The 10,951-nt window shown below is 39.7% G+C and overlaps 1 protein-coding gene across 2 annotated transcripts; it reads left to right on the top strand.

Moving 5' to 3' along the window:
- The first annotated feature begins 1,168 nt into the window (after nt 1–1,168).
- Nucleotides 1,169–9,988, top strand: uqcrc2b (ubiquinol-cytochrome c reductase core protein 2b). 2 transcript variants are annotated; one of them, XM_008437832.2, is made up of 14 exons: nt 1,169–1,270; nt 3,644–3,712; nt 4,026–4,175; nt 4,826–4,890; nt 4,984–5,040; nt 5,127–5,251; nt 5,394–5,491; nt 5,581–5,638; nt 6,784–6,879; nt 6,968–7,167; nt 7,708–7,788; nt 8,208–8,284; nt 9,015–9,168; nt 9,667–9,988. In XM_008437832.2, the coding sequence occupies exons 1-14, from the start codon at nt 1,238–1,240 to the stop codon at nt 9,748–9,750; spliced, it is 1,347 nt and encodes a 448-aa protein (XP_008436054.1). In that variant the 5' UTR covers nt 1,169–1,237; the 3' UTR covers nt 9,751–9,988. The 2 variants fall into 2 exon arrangements, with proteins under 2 accessions (XP_008436054.1, XP_008436053.1); XM_008437831.2 differs by lacking the exon at nt 3,644–3,712 and adding an exon at nt 3,748–3,849 and having other exon boundaries at nt 1,179–1,270.
- Nucleotides 9,989–10,951: the final 963 nt, after the last annotated feature.

Raw genomic sequence — 10,951 nt, 5'->3', positions numbered from 1 at the left:
TGCCTTGATTTTTTCCGTTTATGCTTAGCTTTTTGAATCTGCCAAGGTCCTTCATTTTCCACATCATMCGCACCCTCTTCCATTTCCGCACAATCACTACCTGTCACATTTCCCTCTGACATCCTTCCAACCATTCACAGTCTGGTCGTACCTCTTCCGCCAACCAGTCGACCCGCCTTCCGACTGTCCTCTCACCTAGCATTCGTTCGGTTCGTTCTGTCGTCATTAAAGGGCGGAGCTTTTTCTTCTTCTGTTCTATTATGGCGAATCACAAGCAACTTTCAGATGCATTCCGCCATCTACTGTACACGAGTGTGTAGCAACACTACTTCACATCAATTAATTTCTTTTTAATTTTGTATTAAATAATACTTTCCTTAATCTACTTAATCCACTATGTTTCCTTCAGTTCCTAATATTAATTTAAGACTTAATCCTTGTCCAGTATTTGCTACTTTTTCTCATTATCTCCCTTTCAGGCTCATGTTTTACAATTCATCAATACACATTCTACATTTTCTTTCTCTTCACATCCTTCACATGTATCATTATTTTCCCTCCCAACAACTAGCCGTAAAATGTTAGACATTAAATGCCATAAAATTTTATATGAAATGTCACTAAATTGGTACATGACCTTATCTTAAAGGGTGGGGCTAAGATCTGTGGAAAATAACGTGAACAATATAAATATTATACATTATTAAGTAGTGTAAGTTAATTTCATTGAAGGGTGACAGAAGTAGGATGTAAAATATAAATAATATGTTTTTACCAATCATTTTGGAGTAAACATTATTTACAGCCATTTTTGTAGAAGTTTTCGTGTTTTATAAGATTTTAAATTCGATTCCTGTTCATTTTTTTTTTTACATTTCATAGACAGCTTGGCATAAAAACAAACAAATAATATTAGCGCATATAAACTCAATGTATCCAAAAACACATTGAAATATCTTGTCTTGGGATTAAATTGTAATTAATATTGTTATTTCAGTGCGTAATACTTAATACAGGCCAATCTAAAATCGCGACATGTAAGACAAACAGACAAAAGTCAAAATGACCACAGAAACATGTAGTTTGGACACAACTCTCATGTCAACACGAGAGGGCGCTCACTCGCCCTCACTGCGTATCTGCTTCAGGTCTCGGGAGCGAAGAACGCGCGGTTCATTCTGGGTAGGGCACTTTGAAGGCCGCCATATTGGTTTTTCGTCCTGACTGAAGGAGAGAGATGAAGGGGATCCGAGGAATCAGTCAGTTATCGGTGAGGGCTCACTTCATGTAGCTTATATGTCTGAATACTGGGGGAACACGTTCACCCACTCGAGCTCTTTTGGTTTATTCTTGAATGAGGTAAAAATAAAAACTGCTGGGTTCTTGTCGAGGGAGGCTGTGATGAAGAGCAACCGAGGAAGCTGCTAGCTTAAGTCTGACCTGGGAATGTTACATTATAAACACATACATACCGTGTACATTGTAGCTTTTATTAATAGGTTTGGGTTCACTTCTCGCTTATAGAACAGAAAACCATTTTTTGGGAGCATTAAGGCAGCTAGCTCGTAGCTGCTAGCGTCTTGTATGTTGATTTGTTTCATATGTTGTGTTCGGATTTAGCTGTCAACTTACTGTCAGAATGGTTTATATAAAATAAATTTGGTAACATTTAGTGCAAATTTACCTTCATTGTACTTCAGTTTCCCAAGTCTACATTTAGTCTACACTTTTAGAATGTTGTGGGGGATTTTCAATCCTTTGGTTTTTGTGAATATTCTACTGAGTTATTAGCTGATTGCAATATCTTTCTGTAGTCTATATGCATTTATGAGAAGAACAACATTCAATATACACTCCAGACGTTTTGCTCTAAAGGGGCATTAGTTATTTATAATCAAAATAGAGGTGACTATTCAAGTTGTAATTAGGCCCTTTCCTGTCACAAGCCAAATTCAGGTGCATTGGTATTTTTAAACTGCTGAGTGTTTTGTTTATATTTATTAAACTGCAGATGAAAACCTAATTTAGGGCCTGTGAATCATTCTTTTTTATAATTCAATACATAACTATAACCATTTGCTCAACATTCCTAGCTGCAGGATCAAGTGAATGTTTTTCATTGTGAGAATGTGCTTCTTTTGCAGGGCTAACTGTCAAGATGCACCATCATGTGCTTTGGTCTGTCATGTAATGTATACAGTTAGAGATGCATTAATCACAGATTTTTTTGGGGGGGGATTGGCTCAATTTTTATTCTTGTCTTCTTGTTGTGAGATGTCACTTATTTTGTTTATTTTTATTTATGGTAACCTTTGTTTGACCAGGTAAGTTGATTGAGAACAAATTCTCATTTTCAACAAAGACCTGTTCAGAAAACATTAAAACATCATACAGCAGAAAGCAGAATGTCATGTTTTATATAAATTAGAAGGAAAGACAAACAAAACGGCAAACAAAAAAAGACAAAAAGGTAAAAGTATAAAACTACATATTGGTTCTCAGTGTTTAATAAGAATAAATAGTTCTTAATTTCTAAACTAGTATGGGTTTCACTGGATTTTTGGTCTGATAAAACTAGATGTTTGTTCTCCATGTTTGATTCTATAAGGTAGATGGTACTTTCTAAGTTTGTTCTAGATTTGTAATCTAAGAGGAGTTTCACTAGGTCGATATTAAAAAGTTTCATACTAAATGTTGATCTAAGTCTGCGTTCACACTGCAGCCTGAAGTGACCCAATTCCGATTTTATTTTTTTACGTTATGTGACCTGTATCTGATCCTGTCACGACAGTCTGAACAGCACAGGTTGGATTCTTTTCGAATGCGACCCAGGCCTCTTGGGTATCCGATACATATGAGATTCAAATGTGACCTAACGTTCAGGTCACATTCATCTGACCTGAACGTCACTGATATTCGACAAACGTCACTATTCTGCTTCCTGAAATGCGCAAGCAGGAAGAAAAACAACCACCATGACTGATTATAATGAGGATTAAGTTGTTAATATGCTGCTCCGGTTGGACAACAACTTCAAATTGTAAGCTAAGCTCCACCGTTAGCCTCCATCCACGTTTACTTCCGCAAACACTGTGTACTTCTTTTTATGGCATTTGGCAAAACATTGAGAATGCTGAAGTTATTGCGCCCTCTACTGCGCATGTGGGACACTTTCAGGTCGTTTGCCCGTTCACAGCGGAGAACACACACAGGTCGCACTTATTTGGAAGTGTGAATGACCACGACAAAAAAAAAAACTGATATGGCAAAAAATTGGAATTGGGTGACTTCAGGCTGCAGTGTGAACGCAGCCCAAGGTTATGAGCAGTAGGTAACAGCTTCCTTTTAAAAAGCTTCTTCAGCTTTGGTGTGATCACCCCTCAGTGAAAATATGGCAATTTGTGTGTTCCACACTTCCACACTGAATAGTGTTTTTCTTAGATATGGTGAGTTTGGTAATCAATTAAAGATCAGCTGTTTTTAAACTCTCCGACCATCTGGCCAACAAAAAAAGCTTGCATGGTCACCAGCTGGGTTAGGGTCTTCTCCACAGGAGGAGTTCTCTGTGGTTCATTCTTCCACCACAGAGACAGAAACACATTAGCTGTAATGTCCCGCCTTCCTATGTTCTCTGTTTTTCCAGACGAGGCTTTACGCAGCCCAAGCTGCCCATAAGGTGGAGGTGACTGGGTTTCAGCCTCAGGATGTGCAGGTCAGTAGGTGTTGACGTGTTTCTCTCCTCCACAGAGACGCTTCTATGCCGCGGCCAGAAAGGGCCAGTCCCTTACCGAGCCTCTGGTCGGTCTGAAGCTCTCTCCGGGGGCTGCCCACTCCTACCAGGACGTTCATGTATGTTGGGATGTCTCAATGCAGAATGAGTCTGGCGGTGGACTCATCCTGCTGTGTTCTGCTTTCATTTGAATCTGCTGAATTGTCCACCTAAGCATGCAGATCATTCTAGAAGCTTATAGGCAGACACTGTGGTGTGTCTGGCAAACAGCAACCCTGTTTATCGCCCTGCTCAGATAAACAAGCTGCCCAGCGGTCTGGTGATCACGTCTCTGGAGAATTACTCCCCAGTCTCCAAAATTGGGGTCTTCATCAAGGCCGGCTGTCGCTATGAAACCCCTGACAACCAAGGCGTTACCCACCTGCTCAGGCTGGCCTCCAACCTGGTATGAAGCTACATTTATTACCAATGTTTTATTACATTTTTTAAATTTATTTATGCTTTTTCAATTTGTCATAAATCTTAAGACCCAGACTTTTAATTTTAAACCTTATTGGGATAATTATTGAAACTCTTCAATACAGAAAATAGCAAAACCTTTTTTTTAGTCCCTATTGTGTAGCTGTAGTAGTGTAAATATTAAAGTACAGCTAAAAAAATGAAAAGAATTTAGCTACAATTTCATAAAGTTGTCCAATAATTTATTACACATAGAGTGAACTAATATGTCAATGCCTTTTTCTTTTATATTTTTGTTGATTATATAAAGAAAACACACAATTCAGTGTCTCAGAAAATTCTTAATATTGTCAAAGAAGGTTGTGTGGAAGGAAAAAGGTGCCAACATGACTGTATAAATATATCACTTTGGCATGTGTGTGCATACACTGTTTTTATTTGTGTATTTGTTGTATTTTATCACTTCTTTATGATCCTTCAAAATACTGTAATTATTTTTAACAGTGAATTTTCTTTTTTCTGAAGTGCTCCTTTGTTTTAAAAAACGTTTTAAGATCTTTGTAAGTCCTGAGTGGTGCTGTATGAACAGAACCTTTACTGCTATTATCATACAATATGATGCTTATTTTCTTCTAGACAACCAAAGGTGCATCAGCGTTCAAAATCTGCCGCGGCATCGAGGCGGTGGGAGGCAGCCTGAGGTCAGTGCCGCCCCTCCCCCCCCCCTCCACTGACAGGAAAACAACATGACCAGAGTCACTCAGCTCTGTTATCTTTGGATGTTTCTCTTGCAGTGTGAGTTCGTCCAGAGAGAATATGATGTACGTAGTGGACTGCTTGAGAGACGACATGTAAGTGTTTCCGTCTGGTACGTCCTTCAGAGGCCGGCCATGAAAGCTGCTCATGTTTTCCTCCCTCCATCCTGATTGTTCCGCAGCGACACAGTGATGGAGTTTTTGATCAACGTGACAACGGCTCCCGAGTTCCGTCCCTGGGAGGTGTCTGACCTCACGCCCAGGGTCAAGCTGGACAAAGCACAGGCTGCACAGAACCCCCAGCTAGGTGGGCACTGTGGTGTCATTACACTGGAGAGATGATGTCACTGTGTAGAATAGATGAGGAAATCTGTGTTTCGGTAAGAGTTCTCTGGTTTCTCCAGACATTAAATCCAGTTTGGGTGTTTCTGCTCTGTGTCCTTGTCCAGGTGTGGTCGAAGCTCTCCATGCAGCAGCTTATAAGAACGCTCTGTGTAACTCCCTGTACTGTCCAGACCACATGGTTGACCACATCCATTCTGAACATGTGAGTCAGTTCGCGCTCTCTCACTGCCCGCTCTGAAACGCCGACCTGAGGAGGCCTGTTCCTCATCCACTTGTTTTCTGCTTCCTCAGCTTCACCAGTTTGTCCAAAACAATTTCACAAGTGCAAGAATGGCTCTTGTAGGACTTGGTAAGACTGTCGTCATTTAACCCAACAGTGTTGTGAAAGCCTATTGGCTGCGTTTGTGGACACCTCTGGCAAAAAACATAAAACAGGAACATAATCTCACACTGAGAAATGTAGAAAGATCCAAATTCTTTAGGGAGAAGAATCCCACATTATGAAATATCATCTATCACTTTTGGGTTTTTAATTCTATTTATACTGAGCTTGATGAGGAGCCAACACATGGTGAGCAAGACGATAATTAAGGTGTCTGTCCTTCCATCACAAATATTAAGGTTTGCTAAAAACTCCTGCTTTTGAGGAAAATATTGAGTTTGAGCCACAGACTCAAAGACATGAAACAAAGGAAATGCATCTCATGGCCTCTCAGTATAATTTAACTCTCAAACACGGTGCAAGGAGTAAAAGAAACAAATTAACACACTATTAACTGTTCAGTCAATGCTCTGAAATCGAGTGCCCAGGAAGTATTTATGGGGTTCACTTCCTGCCAGAATGTTGCAAACAGATAAAACATGTTTCAGAAAGTGTCTCCGCTCACACACAACACATCTGCTCACAAACACGCTGCAACAAGGTTCTGCAAAAAGTCATGACACTTATGACAGCAGGGGGCGCCATCAAGACAACTGAAACCTGTGGTTAGATGGAATAGATTTTATAAAGTATGTAGTTATATAGCATGTAGCAGGTTTCAGGTGTCTCCACGGTGCCCTCTGCTGTTAAAAGTTGCTGCACGTTGTTTTGTACGCAAGGACAGTTTGTGAAATATATTGTATTTGTAACTTTTTGGCAGGACATGAACTCCATTAGTGTCACCTCATTGGAGGTTCTATGATGCTGTGGGCCCCTTTTTCCTCCAAGATCCCTTTCAAACATCAGGATGTTAAACAGCAATATTTGGCAGAATCTACTAGGAAAGTGAAGCTGGGTGGAAAGTGAACCAAGTTCACCAGACATGAAATCAACATTAATGATTTAGAGTCCTGATGGGGCTACAGATTCATTTCTTTTCAGGATTTTTTTTTTTGTGTGTGTCTTTACCAGAGGTGCCAACCTGTAAACGGCGTCTTCACAGTAGTTGTAGGTTATGGTTTTCTCCCGTCCAGAGCTGTGACTGTGCTGTCCTCTGGTCTCTGGTCCTCCAGGTGTGGAGCACTCTGTGCTGAAGCAGGTCGGGGAGCAGTTCCTCAACATCCGCGGCGGAGCCGGAGCCACCGGGGCCAAGGCGCAGTACCGCGGAGGTGAGCTCAGCGCCGCAACAGCATGATGATCCATTTGGACCCCAGGGGGCCTGTAGTCCCTGTACAGACCTGTAGCTGTGGTCCACAGGAGAGGTCCGTCTGTCCAGCCTGAGCGGCCTGGTCCACTCTGCCGTGGTGAGCCAGTCGGCTGCAGCCGGCACTGGGGAAGCCCTGGCGTTCAGCGTGCTGCAGCACGTCCTGGGAGCCGGACCGCACATCAAGAGGGGCTCCGGCGGCTCCAGCAAGCTGGTCCAAGGGGTCGCCAAGGCAACCGCTGACCCCTTTGATGTGGGTGGCAGTCACTTTGTCATGCAGTCTTTAAAGTGCTGGGGGATAAGACTTCAAAATAAAACCAGCATTTTTTTTTCTTCATTTTTTAAAATAAAGTACTTACAAATGACAGAAAATCTTTTCAAAAACTTGCTTTTATTCCATTCATCTCCTTCAAGAGTTGACCTGAATTCAGCCATCAGTAAAACAAGATGGCGGCGCTGGCCGGGTCGGAGCCCGAGGCTGTTTTCCAAAAATGATTTCCTCATAAACAGCAAATCTGATCAATCCATTTATCGCCCTGACCTTACGTCTACAATAGTTTCAACATGTTTATCTGCTTTTTATTTTCTGTCATTTTTAACTTTCAAAAAAGTCAAGAAAGGAAAAAAAACTAGTACAGGAATAGATGTATAATATTTAAATTTCCTGACTGAAAAAGTGTATTTAGAAACGCAAGCTTCTGATATCCTCACTTTGATCAACATAGCATGAATCAACTTGACTGAAGGTCTTTATGTGCGGTTATTAAAGCAGATTTTTTTCTTTTTTTCCCAGGTGAGTGCTTTCCATGCCAGCTACTCTGACTCCGGTCTGTTTGGGGTCTACACCATCGCCCAGGCTGCAGCGGCTGGTGATGTATGTTTATCCAACAGATCAACATCTCTGAGTATTGGCGTCAGACTAAGAATATAAAATGTAATTACAAGAATAAAGACACAATATTACCAGAAAAAAGTTGTACAATTATTAGGAAAAAGTCATTTTTAAAGAAAAGAAACTCTTTGATGAAAGTTAAGATTGATAAAGCTGAAGTTCTTTCGTCAAGATTTCCTCATTTGTTAAACCAATACCAAAGTCAAGCTCCATAAAATGCTTAACATTTCTCATTTAACGCAGTGGTAAATCTGCTTTTTCATGTTGGAGTTCATCTAAAATATGTTCTCCTAATGTTCTGACTTTATTCTCAGAATTAAAATAGTTATTTTTTCCTTTTTCTGGCCCTAATGCTCCGTCCTGCTTTCTAATGCGCTCGCTGTCCTCTGTTGTCCTGTCAGGTGGTCAGGGCTGCCCTGACCCAGGTTAAAGCTGTTGCTGATGGAGGAGTCACAGCTGCTGACCTGACTCGGGCCAAGTAAGAAACACACATGGACAGCTGGTTGAGAAAGGAGCTCAGGTTTTGTTCCACCAGCAGTTGACAGAGTACAAAAATAACATGCTCAAGGAAAAGTACAGTTACTTTGATCAACTTAAATACAAGGGAAGTTATAAGTGTTATATGTTGCTCAAATACAAGTTGAAAACTACCACATTAAAATTTTACTTCAAGTAAAAGTTATTTTTTTATGAGCAGAAGAAAGTTTCAGTCATATTTTAAATTAATCAAAACTCAGCACCTGATCCTGTTTTCAACTTTAACAAATTCTAATCACGAGTACCAGATAAAACTGATATTATTGACATTTGTTGTAAAAATGGTCAGTCGGAAACATAAACCAGACTCGGTTTACACTGTAGGACAAAGCCGTTGTCTTTCTCATGCTTATGTTCAACTGGTGTCTAAAGTACAAACATGGGGTTTCTTTTTCTGAGGTGAACTTGAACTACACTTGATGTCGTCCAACTGATGGAACACCTTGTGATTTTATTAGTAACCCAGATTGATGCTGGGTTTTTTTATTCTGTCCCGTCAGACCGTCAGTTCCCGAAACCACTACCAAAAAAAAAGAAAAAAAAAGAAAACATTGTAGAAAACTTGCGGGGTCCAATTGACCCAATCTCTTAAGACAATTGGAGGGTTAAGGTTACATGACTATTGTTTTTTTTGTCTCTAAACCAGTAAACATAACTGTTTTCCTCTTCAGGGCTCAGCTGAAAGGTCAGTTCCTGATGTCTCTGGAAACGTCTGAGGGTCTGCTGGAGGCCATGGGCTGTCAGGCTCTGACTGATGGATCCTACCACACTCAAGAAGAAATCTCCAAGTACATCGACAACGTCTCCCTGACTGATGTTGCAAATGTAAGATTTTGTGTTTTATTTATTTTTTTTATTATCTGTGATGGGTTAAAATGTTGCAGGTTGAAACCTTTTGTTTCAGCTGCTGCTTCATCTTCCAGTTTTGGCTTTGAATAATAATAATTGCTTAGAGCAATTCTGAATAATGCTAGTAATTTACATCAAAATGACCAAGTCAGGGCACCACTTGATTATCAAGAAAATAACAGCCAAATAGTTCAGTCTCAGTTATCATTTATAAATATCTGCTACCTACTGATGAGGCTCAGGTTTTAAAATAATAGATGAAGACATAAACCCTGCGCTGGTGTAATGTGAACAGCAAAACACTACATATTTATGGAATTAGCACACACTACGTTAAAACATACAAACCAATCTAGTAAAGGTAAAAACAGCAAAAATATACAAATAGAACCAATAAAATGATTGAATGATGTCACATTTCAGGAAAACATTTGGTCACCATTGTTTCTGTTTTTGCTGTCCCTCTCCTCCCAGGCTGCCAAGAAGTTTGTGACGGGCAAGAAGACGATGGCCTCCTCTGGTAACCTCAAAACAACTCCCTTTGTGGACGAAGTTTAAAACAACCTACTGTACCTTTTAATTGACAGCCATGTTCAAGTTATTTCTCCACATTCAAATAAAACCCTTTTTAATGCTACAAATCTGAGCATCGCTATGGTAACATCACTGACTCTTATCTGTGCTGTGACAGTATGTTGTTTGCTCTCTGTTGCATTTCTGTACTCTTTCATCTGTTCACACAGAAACTGTATAGCTGATGTAAAATAAGGAATAAAATCTATCTGCCTTCTAAATGTTTCAGATGCTCTCTGTCCTTGATGAAATTTTGTACAAAATTTTAAAATGTACAAAATTTCCTGACTCCGCATTCCTTCCTGATTTTCAAATAGAAGTGATCCAACATGTTACACTCTGGTTCATTGATGCCAAACTCATTTTTAATTTATGCCATATGAAGATTATGACTGTCTTTAAAGGGCCAGTTGTAGTTAAATGTATTAATGAAACTTATTAAAAAACTCCTTAAATATGAATAAAAAGCTGCCTTTGCACTGAGTACTTCTTAGAGTTAAATAATACTGAACATCGTTTCACATTGATGTAATTTGGCAGAATATATATAAAAACTACAGAAAAAGGTTATAGCCACTGGAAAAATTAAAGATTTCTATGAATCTCATGAGATCAAAAGTCAGAATTCTGAGAATTTTGACTTTTTTTTTTCTTCAAATTTTGACTTTTTCTCCAGAATTCTGAAATGTTTAATTAGAAATGTGACTTTTCTCAAGAAAAACTTTGTCCCCGTATCTAAAGTAAGGCGTTCCGCTGCGAAACATTGCAAACTTTAACTAGTATTGCTGAAGTCAATGGTTTTAAAAGCTGGCTTGGTGATGATGATGATGCTTCTGAGAACACACTTTGAAATGGAAAAACACAAAAAATCAAATCAAATTTAATGCTTCACACATTTTTGCATTATTTTTTGAAGGTACATGTTGCTTGTAAGGTCATATGCTCAAAGAACTTTTAGTCAAACTTAAGTAATGGGTCTTTAGGGAAAAAATAAACAAAAATTTCTTTCCTGGCTTCCGTAGTTCTTTCGATGCCCCAAACTATCCGAGCCTCTGACCCTGACCTCATGCTGACGGAGATTATATTATTCATGTTCCCACGTCTCTGAAAAACATATGGTGGTGGTTGAGGTGGGGTGGGGGCTTCATTTCTGAGAAAGATGTTCACAAAGCTGTGAGATTCAGGA

The sequence above is a fragment of the Poecilia reticulata genome, linkage group LG19 (genome assembly GCF_000633615.1).
Source record: "Poecilia reticulata strain Guanapo linkage group LG19, Guppy_female_1.0+MT, whole genome shotgun sequence".
NCBI classification, from domain to species: Eukaryota; Metazoa; Chordata; class Actinopteri; order Cyprinodontiformes; family Poeciliidae; genus Poecilia; species Poecilia reticulata.
This window is presented reverse-complemented; position numbering and strand designations above follow the sequence as displayed.

Excerpts from the sequence above, each read along its gene's own strand:
- uqcrc2b (XM_008437831.2), top strand. The coding sequence starts at position 1,238 with ATGAAGGGGATCCGAGGAATCAGTCAGTTATCG. Across the intron at positions 6,880-6,967 it reads CAAGGCGCAGTACCGCGGAG|GAGAGGTCCGTCTGTCCAGC; the intron begins GTGAGCTCAGCG and ends TGTGGTCCACAG. Across the intron at positions 8,285-9,014 it reads GCTGACCTGACTCGGGCCAA|GGCTCAGCTGAAAGGTCAGT; the intron begins GTAAGAAACACA and ends TTTCCTCTTCAG.